The sequence below is a fragment of the Mastigoproctus giganteus genome, chromosome 7 (assembly GCF_048544385.1).
Source record: "Mastigoproctus giganteus isolate SK-2022 chromosome 7, ASM4854438v1, whole genome shotgun sequence".
NCBI classification, from domain to species: Eukaryota; Metazoa; Arthropoda; class Arachnida; order Uropygi; family Thelyphonidae; genus Mastigoproctus; species Mastigoproctus giganteus.
This window is the reverse complement of record NC_143581.1, coordinates 192,418,161-192,439,541: the sequence shown is the minus strand read 5'-3', so window position 1 is coordinate 192,439,541 and position 21,381 is coordinate 192,418,161. Positions and strand designations below refer to the sequence as shown.

At 36.6% G+C, this 21,381-nt stretch overlaps 1 protein-coding gene across 1 annotated transcript in view; it reads right to left on the bottom strand.

Annotated features, from left to right (window-relative positions):
- The window catches only part of LOC150083500 (AN1-type zinc finger protein 4-like), a 146,913-nt gene that overhangs the window by 29,258 nt on the left and 96,274 nt on the right, over positions 1-21,381 (bottom strand). The window contains exon 7 of the mRNA XM_090378514.1: positions 7,782-8,880. Coding sequence (XP_090234640.1) covers positions 7,782-8,880 — 1,099 coding nt within the window. The remainder of the gene's footprint in view (positions 1-7,781; positions 8,881-21,381) is intronic.

Sequence of the window (21,381 nt, the reverse complement as noted above, 5' to 3'; positions counted from 1 at the left end):
CTGTAATCAAGTCACATAGGAGGTTAGGCAAGCGAAGGCTGATTAAGAGAAATCCTTGGCAAAGGATGCAAAGAAAAACAACAAAGACTTCTTTGCTTATGTAAACTCTAGAGGGAAGGGGATGAATCATATCGATCAACTTGATACTGATGGTTCGACTATTGATGATCTTGCTCACACAGCTGACAAATTGAATGAGTATTTTGCATCTACATTCACACATGAGGAGTTATTCAAGGAGGGGAATGCCAGAAGTTTACTAAACTCTAACAGGGAGCTAAATGATTTTGTAATAACGGAGAGCAAAGTGGAGGAGAAATTGTTGAAATTAAACATAAAAAAAGCACCTGGGGTGGATGGAATCTATCCAGTTATATTGAAGAAGGCAGCGAGGGAAGTAAGCAAACCCTTAGCCATAATTATGAGAGCATCCTTAGATACAGAGGAGGTCTCCATGGACTGGAGATGTGCAAATTCAGAAAGGGGAGTTCAAATTGTGACACAAATAATTATAGACCTCTCAGTTTAATGCCTGTTCTGGGGAAAATAATGGAGTAGCTGGTTAACGAAGCATTTCAGGAACATCTAGACAAGACTGCAGTAATAGTTCAGACACAGCATGGGTCTGTTAGTAACCAATCAAATTGGTCTTGTCTGATCAATCTGATTGGTTACTACGATGTGGCCACAAAGGAACTGGATGCAAAAAATAATTTTGATATCATATACCTGGATTTCAGGAAAGCTTTTGATACTGTTGCACATGGAAGACTGCTGTACAAATTGGAGCAATAAGGAATTAAGGGCAAGTTGCTACAATGGATAAAGAGATGGTTAAGTGGGAGACAAAACAGAGAGTGGTAATAAATGGACACTACTCTTGGACTCCACTAATGTTATTAGTGGAGTCCAAGTCTAATAACATTAGTGGAGTCCCCCAAGGTTCGGTGCTGGGCCCATTGTTGTTTTGTGTATTTATCAATGATATCGATTAAGGTATATCAGACTTAATGTCCAAGTCTGCAGATGATACAAATGTTAGCAGGGTTGTTAATGACAGACAAGACAGTATGCTACTGTAACAGGATCTAGAAATGTTAGATAGATGGGCTGAGAAGTGGCAACCGAAGTTTAACATTGACAAATGCAAAGACTGCATATGGGTAGCAGTAACCCAAGAGAAACGTACCAACTGTGTGGTACTACACTCGGGGAAGTGGGAAATGAAAAAGACCTAGGGGTAACTTTTCAATCAGATATGAAGTTCTCTGAGCAGATGGGCTGCTAGAGCAGAATATTGCAGTTTTATCAATGATATATAGGAATTTTGCTAGCAGAGACAAGAAGGTGATTATCCCTTTCTTTAAGGCAATGGTCAGGCCACACCTTGAGTACTGCATACAGGTCTGGGGGCCTCATTTTAGGAAGGATGTAGAGTTGCTAGAAATGAGTATAAAGGGCAACAAGATTGGCGAGAGGAACAAAGGGGTGCCTTACCAAGAAAGGCTTGAGTTCTGCAAGTTGCAGCATCTGGAGACTAGGCACCTGAGAGGTGATGTGATTGAGGTGTATAAGGTGTTGAATGGCTTGAGCAGGCTCAATGCTGAATGAATTCTTCTGCTTGCTCAGATTAAGAACCTGAGGGGGGCATGGATTCAAATTGAGGAAAGACAGTTGTAGTGTGGAAATTTGCCTTTAGCCAGCGGGTAGTTGATTGCTGGAACAGACTTCCATCTGTTGTTGTGGAAGTTGATAGCTTAAATATATTTAAGGTTGAACTAGACAAACATTTGGAGTGAGTGGATGGGTGGAATGGGAAGGTTTTTGATGTGAAAACATCTTTGGTGGCACCTACTAATTTTCGGACTGTAGTAAAACCAATTTGACACGATTTTGTGATGTGGAAATGACATCATTTTCGTTAAGGATACAAGCATTTCCTTATGTGGAAATGACATCATTTTCATTAAGGATACAAGCATTTGTATTGTTTCCAACAATACAAATGCTTGTATCCTTTCTTATACTTTTGTATTTGTATTGTTGGAAACAATACAAATACAACAGTATACAACAATAAGTATTTGATTCAAACAATATAAGTATTTGTATCATTGGAATCAGACTATTCAAGAAGTGGCTACAATCAAATGGATAATTAGACTAATGAATTGGATTTCACTAACCTCTTCCAAATGTTGATTCAGTAGACTAAGTAGCAGTCATGATCATAAAACATTACATCGTTCATACTAAATATTTCGGACTGAAGTATGATGCTAATGTCACAAATGTAGATTCGGTAGACTAAGCAGCAGGTGTGAGCATAAAACTTTACACCGTTTATGACTTTGGTTCTAGCTTTGTTTGATTTTTAAAACTGTTCTGATTTTTGTCAAAGATGTTTTCACATAAAACATCTTTTGTGCATACAGGGTGCACTTGTAGTTTTTTTTTTTTTTTTTTTTTGCTTTTTGCATCATATGCCTCATCTAATGCTAATGCTAAGTGGCTACTAAATCAGTTTTGTTTTAGCTGCTGTGCAAGTAACCTTCCAATGTCTAGGAGGAAACCCCTGAATGTAGTTGAAAAAGTAGAGGTGCTTAATAGTATAGATTAGGGCATTAAAAAATAGAAATCGCTTTAAAATTTGGTATCCCTGCTAGTAGTGTGTCAACCATTCTGAAAAACTGTTTTGATTCTCAAACTGTTTGAGGAAATGGGACCCAACCAGAGGCATGCAAAATTATACCTGTTATAAGATGTAGACGAAGCCATTTTTAAGTGGGCAAGTTTGATTTGAGACTAAAACACGCTGGTTTTTTTTTTTTTTTTTTTTTTTTGGTAGTTGTTGGCGCATCGGCTTCTGTGGCCATACTGCACCTCCCAAGGTTTTTGCAGTACTTTGATCCAAGCCCTAGGCGGGAATCGAACCCGCGACCTTTGGGTTGCCAGGCAGGCACTTTACCCACCCGGCTAGCCCGGCCGGCCTAAAACACGCTGGTATCAGGGCCATTAATAAAAGAAAAGGCTATGGATTACGCATCTTTTCTGGTGCATAAAACATTTCAAGACAGTTCTGATTGGCTGGACAAATTTAAAAGAACCATGGATTACTCGAAAAAGTTATTTCTGGTGAAAGTGGGGTTGTAATCGAAGAAACTGTATCCATTAGAAAGAAACAGTTATGAAAAAAATTATGGAGGACTACAAGCCTAAAGACATTCAACGTTGATGAAAAAGGTCTATTTTTCAAATGTTTGCTGAACAAAACACTGACTTTTAAGGGGGATAATTTGTTTAGGTGGTAAAAATAGTAAAGAGAGAATTACAGTCTTGGTTGGTGCAAATATGGCTGGTAATGAAAAGCTGAAGCTTTTGGTAATAGGCAAACGTAAACAACCCCGATATTTCAAAGGAGTAAAGTCCTTAGAGTTCAACTACAACTACAGCAAAAAAGCTTGGATAACAAGTGAAATTTCTGAACAGTAGATTTTAAATTTTGATAGAAAGATGACGAAAGAAAAAAAAAAAGATTGCATTGATTGTCGACAACTGCCCTGCCCACTTCACTCAGTAATTTCGAAACTTACACGTGTGAAGCTTGTTTTCTTACCTCGAATACATCTAAACTGCAGCCAATGGACCAAGGCATTACATGAATTTGAAAATTCACTACCGAAGGCACATACTTAAAAAAAATTATACTGAGAATAGAAACCAACTAACCTATAGATTCTGTTTTAGATTTGCAGATGTGTATATTAGAGTTGGCAAAAGTGTGGTGTCAAGATATGATGGAAACAATGATTAAGAATTGTTTCGTAAAAGCAGGTTTTGTTGAAACGCCAATTAACAGCGATGAACTACTACAAGACATTAAGCATTCTTGGAAAGTACTCCCAGGAGAGGTTTGATCAGTGGAGAAATTGTTCTTGATGAATTTTTAGGAGTTGATAATGATGTTATAGTAGCCGAATATCCAAGTGACTCCAACATTTTGGAGAATATTCAAAGAACTAGTGACAATATCGATGATGAGTTGGATCAAAATGCGGGCAACGAAGGCAATATTAAAACTTCCAAACATGAAATGGCAGCATTTCAAACTTGGAATCGATGCCTTCAGTGTGAAGAAAATGTGCCAGAAAACATATTTGAGTGTTTAAACACAGGTGAACATTTTTATGAATGATGTACAGTAAAATACAGTGTACCAAAAAAAAAAAATAAATAAACAAATAATTTACAACATAATTTTTAAAATGTACTAATATATTGTGAGCATCCTGTAAATAGTCATTTCTTAATATGTATGTATTAATAAATTAATTGTTTCAAAATGCTAGAAAATTTATTCATTCCCACTTATTTCTGATTTTTTTTTCTATATTTCTGAATTCACATTCAGAAATGAAGAAAAGGATATTTGGTTTTGGTTTTTTTTTTTTTTAGGAGCATTAGCAACTTAGGCCATATTGCTCCAGGATATGCGGTGGTCATTCTCTGACCTTTCCGCATCCTCCGTATTTGGTGGTGATGGGCTCGAACACCGGTCTAATCAAGAAGCGTGTGCTACGCACTGCTGCTCCTACCCACCTGGCTACGGAGGCAACCAAGAAAAGGATAGAAAATAAAGTTTTTCACGTTTTTCAATACTTTTCATTGTTGGAAAGGTCATATTTCGATATTTCTGTTTAATGAATTTTTTAAGCGAGGGAGCGATTTCATCATATAGAGGTCCGACTGTATATTTACAATTTTATGGCATATATTTATTCAACTAACCTAAATTATAATTAAAATTCACAATTACTTACATAGCATTGGGACTTACTGTTTCTAATTCCAATTATAGTATCAACACATTGCTAGATATCATGGATTCATTTGGACTCTTTTTATTCATTGGTACAGAGGTTTGAAACACTAAGTTGTCCCAGATAGACTACTACTGATACAGTCCCCCGAAAGCATGGAAATAATAATCTATCTGCTCATTCTTCCCTAACCTCTTGTTAACTTATATTTAAATTTAATTTAACATACCAGCCTATGGCATCATTATTAATATTTATAATTGATTCCTAAGTTATTGATAATCTAGATAATTAGATAATTATTGGATGCATTTTTTCTTAGATAATTAATGGATACATGTTTTCTTAGATAATTAATGGATGCATTTTATTTTCATTTTAAATATATATATAACATACTTATATACGTTGTCAATTATTAAATAATTGTACTGTGTGGGCTTTTTAATTTACTTATGAAAAACTAACTATTTGTATACAACACTTTTTAACAATTCATATTATTTAATTAAAGTTGTTTGTACTTCACATAAATATTTTATGAACAACCACAATGTCTTTCTCTGCACATATTTTGTTAATCTATTTTTTAAAATTCTTATAACATGTCAAAAATAACCAGACAATTAATTTTCACTTTTTTTAAACTTTTATTATTCTTATTTTCTTATTTCTTTTTACTATCCTTTCCGTCTCGTAGAAATGACAATCTGTACATTGACTGCATTGTCCCCCTATCTACTTTTGGTGTTCCATTTCAAATTATAAAATAATTCTCCCCATCCAAATTACATTAATACCACTGTTTTTTATTTTTTAATTTAATGTCAGTTTATTTTTACTCTTAGTATACTAATAGTAATACATTTAGTAACTTAAAGTTAATTGAAATTAAACTTGGATGGGGTATTATTGCATTTTCTTTTAAGTTACTATAATATGTTTAGATTTTTACCTTCTTTAAACTTTCTTGAATCAGTTCTTATTTTTCTTACTTTCCTTTCTTGCTTCTTCTAGGTCTAGTATTCTATCTCTTTAATGTTAACAATATGCCTATCTAATATCTTCTCTTATTTATCTCTAATTGTTTATATTTACATTATATTCTTCTAAAGCTGCTTCGTGCTTGAAGGTGTAATTACAAAATCAGTTTCTTTATTTCCATACTTGCAATTAAATATACTACATAACATATATGTACCATTTTTTATAATATTACATACACATACACTCAGTGATCACTGAAATATGACTACCCAATCTGTAATGGACTATGCTGCATTGGTTGCAGTATAAAAAGCCAAACAGCTTTGCATGCTACACCAGTGGTAATTTGCATCTAATTGTACAAGTCAAAATGATAAAGTAGCAGTTATGGAATGTAGTAAAGCTATCGTATGCTGGGTACTCATATGCTTTAGGAGCTCATATGCTGGGTGCTTCCAGTATGGAAGCACCCAGCATATGAGCTCCTAAAGCATATGAGCTTCCATACCCTGTCAATTGATTATGGCCCTCTGTGATTAAGGTGTACAAAGAATGGTGTCACACCACCTCCAGCTGACAGAACTGTAAAGTACTACACAAGGCAGATGTTTGCGGTGAGTGAAGGGTGCAGTGCATTGACAAACTCCATGGCATATCACTGTGCAACAGTTGACATCGCAATACAATGTGAGGGATTCAAGAACAATATCACAAATGACAATGCGACACACACACTCAGAAGTATGGGCTCTACAGCAGATGACACAAGAGACCTCCTCACTGCTAATCATCATCGACAGTGAATGCCGTGGTGTCACGAACACACTGGTTGGACACTGGAGGATTGCCAAGAACTAGGACCCTTGGTGCGATTGGACCAATGTTTCAATGGTGAGGTCTACTGGCAGCTCTTAGGAAACCACATACACCCTGCCATGTTTAGTTTTTCCAGACAGAAACAAGATCCTCCAAGATGACAATGCGCTGTGTCAGAACTGATGCATAGTGAAAATATCACCCATCTTGACTGGCTTCCAAATTTGAATGACAATGACTGTATCAAAATACTTTCATAGGTTTAAGGCTTTCCAGTAATTCATTTGGTTCTAATCAGTCAAATCGTCTATATTGTTTACAAATGATTAAACAAATATTTATATGAAATAAAAAAATACAATTAATGAGAATTCATAGTTTATAAATACTTTTGTAGTTTTTAAGGCTGATATTAGGTTTACTTTTCCGTATGTCTATCACAAAAAAACACATGCATCATTTTGCATGTTTATCACAAATAATAGCAATAAGGATCTCTAAACTGGTCCAGATAAGATCAGGTCTGGTATAAAGAATTTGCTAGCTATTATTTTATTCAGCAAAGTAGTATGTTTTAATATCTCCTGAAATTTTGTGTGCTAGGTCTACCAATCTTCTGGGTGAGATGGAAAAATTTTAAAATATTACAAGGAAGTCTTGCACCTAGGTAAGTATCAAAGAACAAAAAAGCAACATTATGAGTAGGGTTTTGTTAATAAATATAACAGGGCTAATTTTGTAAGACTCCAAGGATTACTAGTCAATTAATACTGACATCATGGCAGCATTAGGATTTAAAGGAAGTAACCAGAACCTTTCACTGGAGAGTGCATTGTGAGTAGGAAATTCTTTGGAATTTACAATAATAGCAGCTCCACCAGAAGCAACAGGCAGTGATGAGCAAATCTTCCTTTTGGACTATAAATAATTTAGGAGAGAAAAATTATTACATCATCAATTATTACATCAAATCCATCGTATAACAGCAGATATCTTCATGTGAGAATTTTGACATGTTGGGAAAATACCACAGTATCATCTGCAGGAATGAGCATTCACATTTAAGTAATATAATTAGTTAAAGGAATATGAATGTTAAAGTAAAATAAAATAATTACTTTAACATTTTATTAGAATAATGAATTAAATTCAACTAACCTTTAAGTCCAGCTGCAACAAGAGCACCTATTCCAACCCTCTGAGAATTATGAGAACTGTTTCTGGCCTTAGATGCAATATGGGCAGATGAAGGCCTAAGTGTCCATTGCACATCATGGTTTTCTTCAAGTGAATGAATTAATGGGCTTAAAGTTCTACTGCCTGAAGACAGGTTAAGTGATAAAGGATGTTGTTGCTGCTGCTGTGATAGTTTCCCTTTGCTCTTTTTTCTTCCTTCACAATGAATGTTAGAAGAGTCCCAGGATGAGCCAACATGATAGGCACTGTCAACAGGTCTATATACATTGCCTTGAGGTGTAGTTTTGGGCCTATTCTCCAACCACTGCTCAAGTTCATAAAATCTCTGTGTTGCTAAAGCTGGATTACTAGTAAGTGATGCATGCCTTGGATACCTTGGTTTTGAGTCATTTGCATACCTGACAAATCTGTAGGGAGAATTTACTCCTAATGCTAAAAGAGCAGTGTTCTGAGCATGAAGGTTAAACATTGATTTTTTATCATTAAGTGCATTACCCTGTAGCTGTGCTGCTGTTAGATACGGCAAAGAGGTAGTATTTCCAGTCTCAGAGTTAGCCTGATGAGATAATCTATCACCTTGTACTGGACTATGGGCATTAACCTTATGATTCAGTGGTGTCTTCACACATCTGTCCGTTGTGAGCACTGGTGAAGAAACAAAACTTTCATCATTTTTTGTGGAAGCACCATTAAGATTTTGTCGTTGTAGTGATAAATGTACATTATCTGAGTGAATAGTTTCTTCATTATCATAGTTGTTCTTTAGTGATTTTAATGAACTATTTAAGCTATCAGACCTATTCATGGAAGAGGATAAACTTGGAGCTCTACTTCCTGCTGCTGGTGCCCAGCGAGATCCAACAGTGCCTTCAAATGAGTGAATTTTTCTGTTATTTTCCAGCATATTCCCACCTGACACCATGGCAACATTGGGATTTAAAGGAGGCAACCGGAACCTTTCACCAGAGAGTGCATTGCGAGTAGGAACTTCTTTGGAATTTGCAATAACAGCAGCTCCACCAGCAGTAACAGGTGGTGATGAGCGAATCTTTCTTTTGGGCTATAAATAATTTAGGAAAGAAAAATTAATACATCAATGATTACAAATAATAAAAAATGTCTTATTCACAATGACAGTAGATTTATATTTTTAAGTTTTGAACGCCCACCTACATAAACCCAGTGCCGAGTGCATTCCTCCCGATATTTGTCCTGAAGTGAGAAAGCATAAAGGAAGCAAAAGGAGCATATGGTGAAATGAAATAAGCTGTTGTTGTTATTTGGTTTTTAGGAGCATTAGCAACTAAGGCCATATTGCTCCGGTGCGGTGGTCATTCCCTGACCTTTCCGCATGCTCCTTATTTGGTGGTGACAGGCTCGAACCCCGGTCTAATCAAGAAGCGTGTGCTACGCACTGCTGCTCCTTCCCACCTGGCTACGGAGGCGCCATGAAATAAGCAGTTCACCATGATGAGAACAACTTCCATAAACAAAAATGCATAGTGTTTGTGTGTGTGTGTGTGCATACATACACATGCATATCTGCGCATAGTGTAGAATGACATGACAGATTCAAGAACTCTCCTTTTGGAACAATTATATAAGTTTAGGGAATGAGGAGTAATCCTCTGTGTATGAGGCTTAATCCATTTTGCATGCAATAAACTTGTAGAATGTCTCATGGAATTTTTACATTTCTTCTTGTAGAGTAACCTGGTGAGAATTTAAGACATATGACTCACAGTCAATGGGATTCAAATTGGGAAGAAAACCAGCTCATTTATGGCTCACTAAATAAACCTTGATGACCCAGTAACAATTATTTATTACTTATACTTAGGCATACACCCACATACATTTCCTACCCATATAAAGACTGGCATCTTTATAAATCCCTGTCTATATGCTGGATTAGGATAACCTAGTGTTTCTCAACCTTTTCATCATTGCAGCACACTTTTAAAGATGCTAAAATTTTTTGGTACACAACAATCGCTATTATACTCATATATATATTATATATATATTATAAAAATCTATAAATATTATAAATAAAAATTATAAATAAATAATATATATATATAATTATACATATATTTGAATAACGTTTAAAATAGTTGGAAAAGGAATCTTTCATAATAAAAATAAAATAAAAAGGTACAGCATACATCAGAGGCAGCAAAAAGCACATTCCTCTACATGATGCTTGAAATATAACCATTTTTTTTTTATTTTAACTCTCGTTCTAATTTATTTGTATGGTTATATATATATATATATATTCGCAAACTGGAAGTTATTTCTGTTGGGTATATTTAATAATACATTTATTATTTGTTTTAAATGCTTTGATGTTCTTTTTTTGAACATACATGAATTGCATGAAATTTTAAAGAAAATATTTAACATAAGTATATAAAACAAAAAAATATACAATTATAACATTTTAATCAGTGAGACGGTTGGGTTTGATAGAAGGCACAGTTTTTTAATACGAGGGTTTATTGTGGCTAAGCTTACTCTTAGCTCCTCTTCTACTGACTTTAGTCTCTCTCTCTCTTTGTTTAATCTGGTTTAAAGCAGAAAACCCTGTTTCATCAGCATTGAACCTGCTCAATCCATTCAAGGCCTTATACATCTCAATCAGATTGCCTTGCAGGTGCCTAGTCTCCAGAAGCTGCAATTTGCAGAATAAGAGCACCCCTTTGTTCCCTTCTGAGGCTTCCAGACCAGTACTCAAGGTGTGGCCCGACCATTGCCTCATACAAGGGGATAATCACCTCCTTATTCCTGCTTGCAAAATTCCCATATATCATTGACAAGACACCATAACCTACTCTGGCAGCCTGTCTGCACTGCTCAGAAAACTTCATATCTGACTGCACAATTACCCCTAGGTCTCTTTCATTCTCCACTACCCTAAGTGTAAGACCACATAGTTGGTACATTTCTCTGGGATTACTGCTACCCATATGCAGTACTTTGCATTTGTCAATTCTTCTTCCTCTTGTAGATTCAGTTCTAATGTTGGAAGGTTTCTTGTTGCTAATAGGTCTCTACCCACAAATATTTTTTGGTATCAAGGGATGTAAAGTAATGCTAAATTTTTGTCTTTAACAGCTCTAATGTTTCACTTATTACATTAATTATTTTAGCATAATTCATTTTGGCAGTCAAGGGAAACATTTCTAAATTTTTTTCTTATACTCAACTTTTCATTAAAGGCAAACTACTTGTCAGTAGAAGTGAGTAAATTTTCCTATGGGCCTTGCATACTGATATTAAAGTTATTAAGCTGCACAAATAAATCTGCTAGAAAAGCTAATTTACAGCACCAAATTGCATCACTTAAATAATCACAAAATTCTGATTGCTCCAGTGAAAAAAATATGAGCATTTCCTCACTGCAGCCCATACATACACATAAGCACATTTCCTTTTGATAGCCACTGAACCTCAGTATGCATCATTAAAGAAAAATTGTTGTTGTTGTTGTTTGTTGGATTTATTGGTGCAAGGGCTACTAAGGCCATAATGCACCTATTTCAATCTTATTTGATACATGATTGTTATATTAAATAAAAGGATTCAGATCAGGTGATATTTGTTTATCAATTCGAGGAAGGTAAAAACATCATTAATATCTTGTCAGTCTCCGAGAATCTGTTGTAAGGTAAGTTTATTAGAAGAATATAGATGTGAAGAGAAAGCTGTTTTTCGTTCTCTCAGATATAATGGGCATTCAATGATCAAGTGGTTTACTGTGAGTTGAGTTTGACAGTTGCTGCATCGTGGAGGGTCATCCTGAGTGAGTAAATAACTATGAGTTAGGTGGGTATGTCCTATTCGAATTCTAGCAAGTACTACTTCTTCCGTTCTATTGCCTCTTAGGCTTGATAGCCACTTCTTGTGATCCTTTTTAATCTGAAAAAGCTTATTGCTCTTTTCTCCCTGCCAAATGGATAGCCATTTTTTTCTAACATTGGTATGTATGATGCGTTTTAAATCTGTGTAAGGTATCTGCATGTCTGATTTTATGTGACTGGCGTTCTTGGCTGCAAGGTCCGCTTGTTCGTTTCCTCTGATTCCAGAGTGCCCAGGTATCCAACAGAAAATTAATTTTTGCCTGTTTGCAAGAAGCTGCGCTAACTTGGTTTGAATTTGTTGTAGAAACGGATGACTGGAAGGAAATTTACACTGAAGAGCAGATACAGCACTTAAGGAATCAGTGTAGATAATAGTTTGAGGATATAATGACTGTTTCACATTGTCTAGAGCCATTAGGATAGCATACAGTTCTGCAGTGTAAATACTGTACTCCAAAGGGAGCTGCTGGGATATTGTATTGTTTGGTAGAACTGCAGCTGCTCCAACTTTATTATCTGTCTTGGAACCGTCAGTGTAAATTTGGGTAAAACTAGAGAACTGAAAAGAGTGCGTTGCATGGATCTGCTGAATACTAAAATTTGGAAGTGCATTCTTTCCCCATTGTTGGAAATGTTGGTCAACATTGGCCAAGGGTATTTGCCATGGTGGCATAGCCGTGCTAATATCTTGAATTATGTCATTCATATTTAGTTCGCTGCACGTAGTTATGCTTTGTAATCTAATGCCACATGGTTTATTCTGCAAAGGTTTATTTTGGTACAAATTATGCCATTTTGGGGTGAATAAATACTGTTTTATAGGATGATGTGGGAAACTTCTAATTTTTGCTGCATAACTTAATAACAGAGCTTGCCGTCGAAGAAATAGGGGTGGTTCATGTGCTTCCGTATAGAGACTCTGAACTGGCGATGTACGAAAAGCTCCCAGTGCAATTCGGAGGGCATTGTGATGTACTGGGTCGAGCCATTTTAATACACCTTCTCTGGCTGAAGCATATGCAGGTGACCCATAGTCTAGTTTGGATCTTATGAGCGACCAGTATATGTGCAGCAGCATGTACCGATCTGCACCCCATGCCATAGCGGAAATTGCCCTGAGGAGATTCAGCTTCTTTAGACAGGTTGTACGAATATGTTTAATATGCTCTAAGAAACTAAGTTTTCTATCCAGAATTAGTCCAAGAAAGCTAATACTCTGTTGAAAAGAAATTGGATGAGAATCAAGATGTACATCGGGATCTGGATGTAAATTCCGTTTACGGCAAAAATGAATTGCTGTTGTTTTTTGTTTTGAAAGTCTGTATCCATTATTTTTGGCCCACTGAACAAGCTTGTTAATTGTACCTTGAAGCTGCCTTTCAATGAAACGCATGTTTTGTGAGTGGCTTGAGATCGCCAGATCGTCAGCATACAGATAAGATTCAACTGTGTCGGGAATAACTTTTGTAATGGAATTAATCCTGAGAGAGAAGAGCGTGGCACTAAGCACAGAACCTTGAGGGACCCCCTCTTCTTGCACAAAAGTTTGTGAGAGAGCAGAGTGAAATTGTACCTGAAAGGTCCTATTGCTCAAAAAGTTCTGGATAAATTTTGGAAGATGACCACGAATACCGGATTCATAGAGATCGTGAAGAATTCCATACCGCCAGGTTGTATCAAAAGCTTTTTCGATGTCAAGACATATCATCACTAGGTGTTCGTTCCTGAGAAATGCATTTCGGATATTTCCTTCAGCTTTGACCATAAGGTCAAGTGTTGATCTAGTTCTTCGAAATCCATATTGATTTTGACTTAGAATGCATTCAGTCTCTAGGAACCATGTCAATCTGGCATTAATTATTTTTTCTAATGCTTTTCCTATACAACTAGTTAACGCTATCGGTCAGTAATTTGCTGGATCTGAATGGTCCTTTCCTGGTTTTGGGAAAGCTAATACAATGGAATGACGCCAACTGGTAGGGTAGTAGTCTTCGCCAAAGATTCTATTATACAGTTTTAGCAGAGCAGAAAGGGATTCTTCACTCAAGTGATATATCATGGCATAGTACACTCCATCAGGGCCAGCAGCACTATTTTTGGATCTTGCAAGTGCGCTACGTAACTCTGCCATGGTAAGGGGTACATTATATGGATGCTGTCGTGAAGTACTGAAATTGAGATTATATTTTTCTGCTTGTATTTTATGTGCCTGGAAACTTGGCTCAAATGCGGTTACAGCGGAGATTTTTTCAAAGTTTTCACCTAATGTATTAGAAATATCGAGAGGATTGCAGATTTCTTTGCCTTTTAGATATATTATCGGAGTGGTTATAGGTGGATATTTTCCATTAATTCTTCGAACTTTATTCCAAACAGTTCTGATATTTGTGGTCCTGTTTATAGAGGAGGCATATTTAGACCAAGTCTCTTTTTTGCTTATTCGTTGTATGTGACGAGATTTAGCTCTAGCTTTCTTGAACTGTATGAGGTTAGCTGTGGTTGGGTATTTACGAAATAAGTTCCAATATCTATTCTTTTCTTTTTTCACATTGCTACAGGCTTCATTCCACCATATTTTTGGGTGGGAGCGAGTTTTCATGGATGATCTGGGTATACTGGTTTCTGCAGCTGCTATCATTTGCTGAGTTATGTAAGTTACGGCAGAGTCAATGGTGAGGGTCTCGATAGTCTGAATATCTAGATGTGCCAGCTCTTGATATTTCTTCCAGTTAGCTTTGTCGAATTTCCAAACAGTTTTTATCTCAGTTTGAGGAGGAGAGTTAGCCAATAGTGTGCATATTACTGGAAAGTGGTCACTATTTCGCAGGTTATCAGTGACCGTCCAATCAATCAGAGGAAGGAGGTTTGGCGAGCATATTGAAAGATCAATTGCAGAAGTTGACCTTGAGGAAAGATGCACGTACGTGTGAGTCCCATTGTTTAATAATGTTAAGTTGTGCCTTTCAAGAAATTTTTCAATTAACTGACCTCTCTTATCAAGGTGCGAGGAACCCCATAGGGGGTGATGCCCGTTCCAGTCACCTAAGATACAGAAAGGTGGTGGCAGCTGAGTAACTAAATCATTCAAATCTGCTAGAGAGTATGAATAGTTTGACGAAAGGTATATGGAAACAACTGTTACCGCTATCTTAACCATAACTCTAGCAGCAATTGCTTCTAAAGTTGTTTGCAGTGGGACTGGTCTGAAAGGAGTTCTGGAGTTTACTAGCAATGCTACACCTCCATGTGCTGTATTAGAGTCGTTCCTATCCTTTCTAAGCATTATATGGTGTTTTATGCTCATAGTTATTTTAGGGGTCAGGTTTGTTTCCTGTAGACAAAGAACAGCAGGCTTATATTCGGTAATTAAGTCATAAACATCGTCTAAGTTAGCTCTGAGTCCGCGACAATTCCATTGAATGATTCTGTGCATTATTGAGGATTATCGGGGGTGTCTGCTTGCTTACGGGATGTGGTCTGTTTGCGCCTGTCTAGTCTTTTTTCCCTTTTTGGGAAATTTGGTCTAGTGACGTCCATGTCCTCCTCTTCCGCATGAAGTTCAAGAAGTGGTTCATCTCGGTGTGAATTTCTATCAATGTCCATGGTATCAGTACTGGTTTTTTGATTATTTCTTTCAGAGCTTGTTTGATTAACTGGCTGTTGTACAGAATTTTTATCTGGCGGTATTGTCAATGGTGTGTTTACCGAATGAGTTGATTGCTGTTGGGTAGGCTGTTCTTTTGGTGTAGAGAGGACTGACCTGGCCCAATCAGAAATTGAGATGCTTGGCGGAACTGAACAATCTGTTTGTACTGTTATGGACCGTTGCTTTTTTACAACTGAAGAATAAGATGGCAATTTATTTGAAATTAAACAATGTCTTTTTGCTTCTTGGTATGGCACCTTGTGTTCCACTTTGTACTTTTGTATATTCTTTTCAGTCTGCCACTGGAAGCATTCCTTTGAAAATGCTGAATGATTCCCCTTACAGTTTGGGCAGTTTTGTATTTCATTGGGGCAGTCTGTGTGAACATGCTCTTTTGAACCACAGGAGGCACAGGTGGTTACACCCCTGCAGACTGCTTGTGAGTGTCCAAATTTTTGGCATTTAAAACACCGGACTGGGTTTGGAATATAAGGTCGAATTTTGCACCTCAAATATCCAGCTTTAACAGTTGTTGGTAAAATTGATGTTTTAAATGTAAGAATGACCGTTCGGGTAGAAGTAAGAACCCCATCTTTCTTAATGACTATCCTTTTGGCATTTATTACATTTTGATCGCCTAATTCCTGAACGATTTCCTCCTCAGATACATTAAGGAGATCCCACTCAGCTATTAAGGTGGCATGCGGGGTAACCTTTGTGGGAATTCCACCAAAAGTCGATATTTTTAATAGTTTTTCCGAGTGTTTATTCTCGTTCATCTCCACTAGAAGGTCTCCGGATTTTAATCTTCTAACCATTTTTGGTGGGCCCGCCACATTCTCAAGACATTACTGTATTAAGAATGGGGAGAGCTTACTCAAAGGATTGTCAGTCAAAGAATGCAGTATCAAAAAAAGAGGAGCAGGGGTTTCTGTTCCTTCTTTTTTCTGCCGTTTTGCATTTCCTGCATTTAAGTCTTCTCTGTTTGAGAGATCTGGATCATGAGATCCATAAGTGGCATGTCTATTTATGTCCATTTTTGCTCCTTTTTGCCCCGGGAGAGTGTTTTTCTCCTCCCAGGTTTCCAGCCCCGCCACGTGGAGGCAGGAGCAGTGCCACCAGTGACCAAGCGGTTTAGAGGTTTAGTTAGGATAGTACGGATTATATATATACAAGGAAAGAAAGGTGTATTTCCTTTCTGGATTCTACTTCAAAGCTTTTAAGTAAAGAATCACTTAAGAAAAACAAGAAGAATAGTGACACTGGAAAATAAATATAACTAATCCGCTGAGAAAGAACGCTAAACGCTATGTATCGCACAAAATATCGCTTGGGCACTATCACTTGGCACTCGGGGCCAAAGAAAAATTATCAGAATCCGGTTCCTCATGTAATTTTTCGAAAATACGTATTTTTTGTGGTCTAGTTTTGATATAATTAACTGTTTTAGTTGCTTGATCAAGTACAAGTTTTAAATCGTTACAACTGTCTTCATTACTAGAACTTCTTTGTGTCTAAAACAGTGTGTTGTAATAATATTTGAATTGTGTCATTTTACTAAGTTTAGAAATCCTTTTAGTGCTCCTGTCATCACGGGAGCACTTTCATCATAGGTACAAATGCCAACACATGACTTCCATAACAAGCCACACTTTTGTAAATAATTATCCATTACTTCGAAAATATCTTGGCCGGTTGTAATAATTTTTTTATTTGCATTTTCCATGGCACACAAGTTGAGAAACACTGGGATAACCAAATGTCCAGTTCTGAGTGAGGTAATCCACTGTCCTGACAAAGATGAAATGAGATGTCAATTAGTCCTGTTTTTTTTTTTTTCCCCAAGAATGCCATTTTATTTAGAAGTTATACGATTACATATGCATTTCAGAAGTGGTCTTTTTAAAAATCATACCTTGTAATGACCTTGTAAGAGATGGGACATTAACTTGACTGCTCTCTTTTGGACAAAGTCTAGGAAATCAAGAAAGGTTTTGGCAGCGCCACTGCAGATGTGGGAACAACATTACATGGAAGGATAGACTTGAGATTTGTACAGTCAGTAACTGTTCAAACAAGTTAATTAATGTTTTTAAGTGCATTACACTTCAAAGTTCAAACAAGTTAATGTTTTCAGTGCATTACACTTCAAAGTTCAAACAAGTTAATGTTTTCAGTGCATTACACTTTGGGTGCTTTTTTTTTTTTTAAACTGGATTTTCATTTTCTGTGATTAACAGAAGTGAAAAGTAAATAATCAACTAACATATCACTAGCTGATTACCAATTAATTAACTAGCAATATATAAAAGTAATTGCATTTACTCCTCTGTACATAATATTCACTCAACTTTTTGTAATGTACTTTACTTATTTCCTTCTGGATTTTAATAAAAATTGAAATGCAACATGTATTTTATGCTCTATGGTTTAATTAAATACTCCCACCAAATAATTCCTAAATCTGGAGATCTTAGTGCACAAAGAGTCACATCTGATAATCAGATCAAGCATATTGCTCTTTCTTGTTGCCTCAGTAACATGCTGGTGTAGATAACAGTCATCCAATAAATCTAGAAAAGCTCTGTTACTGTGCAAGTGACCTATCCACAAGTTCATTAGAAACTTAAAATCCCCATTATAAGATGTGATTTACTGGCCCACTCTGTCTGTATAGCTGTTCTTATACTCATCACAGTCATTTGGCCTATAACACACTTCTACTCTCATTTTTGTTTTCTCTGTGTTTATGTCACATCAAACTCAACAATGTGCTCGTGACCCACATCAATTGGGTTCACTAGCTTATTATTATTAACAGCCATATGGTGCAAGGAAGCCTGACGCTTATGATGCACCAGGGGAAAAAAAAAAATTCCTGAGTTACCCTGAGAGAGAAAGAGAGATATTTATTGTTTGTTTGTTATTTGGTTTTTAGGAGCATTAGCAACTAAGGCCATATTGCTCCGGGATATGCGGTGGTCATTCCCTGACCTTTCCGCATCCTCCGTATTTGGTGGTGACAGGCTAGAACCCCGGTCTAATCAAGAAGCATGTGCTACGCACTGCTGCTCCTTCCCACCTGGCTACGGAGGCGGCTGAGAGAGAGAGAGAGAGAGAGAGAGAGAGAGATTCTATGTGCTCCTTAATGAAGAGCATAACCCCTTCCCCTTTCTATCTTGTCTGTCCTTTCTGTACAGGCAAAATTAAACTAACATTCTGGTTTTGCCCTACCTTAAGACACACACACATACATGTTTATAATGTACATTTATTAACACCACACCATCACTTGAGGCTTCTTGGAATGAAAATGTACCTAATGTAGGGCCCCCAATTAACTACAGTGGATTTGGGTCTGCTAATAACTGACACCTAGGCACTAGCTATTAGACATGATTACACCTCTGGAGTCTCCTATGGCATCACCTCAGATGACATGTATTTCCATCCAGTTCACATATAAAGCTAGAAATTCTCCTGTCCCTCCATCTGTTCTTCTCCATAGTTCCCTACACATAAACCTCCCAAGACATGATTCCCCTCCACTTTCCCATAAAACAAAAAGCCTGCCAATTTGTCCTCATAGACATTCAGCTGCCATAACATACCTGTTACACACAAAGACCATGTTTGGGTCTTCGAAATAAGCTTCCATCTTATGGATTTCAACCTGTTTTATTCAATTGGGTATCCAGTTTTCTCTCTTTAATGTTCTCTGCAGGTGATGGTAGATGGCTCTCTGTCTTCTAACATCTCCACTAATGCTGGTGTTCCATAAGGTTCACTTCTTTCTCCCATTCTTTTCCTCTTTTATATTAATGACCTTCTTTCGATGACTGGAAATCCTATCCAGAGTTTTGCTGATGATAGCACATTACAATCTACCTTCCAGTTTGAGAAACCTTGCCTTGCACAAACAGCTTAAACTTCTTGAATATCTATCACTAATTCCTTAAATGCTGATCTCCAGGTAATTCTCCAATGGAACAAGATAACTTATTTAATTTCAATCCTTCTAAAACTCAGTCCTGTCTTATATCTCACAAAAAAAAAATGATTTTACCGCTCCTAAGCTAATCTTCAGTGACACTCAGATTTCTAGACAAACCACATCTCTATTATTGATTACTCTGATTTCTAATCTCTCTTGGTATAAGCACATCACAAATATGGCTTTCTCCGCATTTAAAAAAACTGAATTTTCTCGCTTTCACTCTTGGCATTACTTTTCTTCTAAACAACTACTCACTCTGCATAAATCTCAAATCTACTCTACCACAGAATACTGTTTACACATCTGGGGTGGTACTCCCAAAACTTCTCTCAGGCTTCTAGACTCCATTCTCTTACAAAGTCTCTCCACTCTGTCTCATAGATGTTCTGTTTCTGCTGCATGCCTTTTCTATATATAGCCAACCTGTATAACATGGTACTTCTACAACATGGTTTGGATCTGACATGATTGATAAATTGCGGTAATCCTTGCACAACACGGTACTTATATAACACGATTGCATTCTAACACGGTTTGAGAATTACAGGAAATCTCGCACAACATGGAATTTTTGAGCTTTTGTGCTGGGAAAACCCTACTATTATGTTAGATGCAATTTTCAACATTTCCATTCCTTTTTGTGAATCCTTGCTGTTGATTCGCTAGTAGTTATCGTCTTCGTGGTATTTTTCTAAAGCACATTTCTGGAGGTCACTACCATAAACAATAAAAACAACTTGCCGTTTCCGGTTTATTGGTCTTTTCTGTTAGTGTAATCAATTATAATCAGGTAGTAAACTCGCAAATGCAATCTTACTGCATTTGCAATAGTTCCGATAGCTGGAATTCTGTGGGTTTTCACGTTATTATGGTGAAATGTGTTCCCCTTCCACAAAATATTCAATCATATAAAAAACAAATAAATTTTCAGAAACTCATTACTTTGTATCTCACTTGTGCGTATCATGTTTGTTGCAACTTGTGCATGTCGTGTTCTTTAATTAAATAAACGTACATTATCTGACATATAAGTATCACAGTTTGTGAGGTAAGATGTTTGTTCAGTTATTACTATTTAAGTTACCACTATTATAAAAATAAGTTAAAATATTAAGTTATTACTACTATAAAAATTAAGTTTCTGATAGTTATAAAAAAAAAAAGGAGTATTTTTGTTAGCTTTTGGAACGTAACCCCCCTTTTTTGTACTGATTCTTAGTCCTGTATAACACAGTTTTGCATTACACAAGATTTTGTAAGAACCAAACTACCATGTTATACGAGGGTTACCTGTACTTCCATTGACATTGTTCTTCTAAATTGGCATCTATAATTCTCTCTCTCCCTTCCAAACCAGTCCAACACACAGTCTCCCAACCTAGTTGACACACTTCTTGAGTGTGTGGAAATCACTTTCACTTGTCACACAACACATATCTCCCTTCACTAACCAGTACTGCATTCATTACAATATTCATTTCCTGCCTCCCAACCTGGAAAGGCTGACCATAGGAGATAAAAAAAATATACATATAGAGACACATTCCATTCCAACTAATGCACTAACCTTATGAAAAGTAACACACACACACACACACACACACACACACACACACACACACACACACACACACACACACACACACACACACACACACACACAATCATCATCTCATTCCAGCCTTATTAGAAGGAATACAAATTTTAAATGAACATTTACGCACGAGAAAAGTGTATGCCAAAATTTTTTTAATGCAATGGAACACAAAACAATCCCCTGTTAATGTTTACAAGTGAGTACACCTTCCGATCAATTGTTGCGAGAAAACGAGTTCCGATTTTAAAAAAGTGGCGCGGGGGGGAAACACCCTAACTAAGACTAACCATAATGAGCTAGACATGTCAATCACTGCTACTTGCAACAATCAATTGGAAGGTGTACCACTTGTAAACATTAACCCATTACCCCAGACCAAAAAAAAGCAAGTATATGAAAATCAAAAATGAAAACCATGCTTCTCATTTTCTTCAACATTAAAGAAATTATTATGA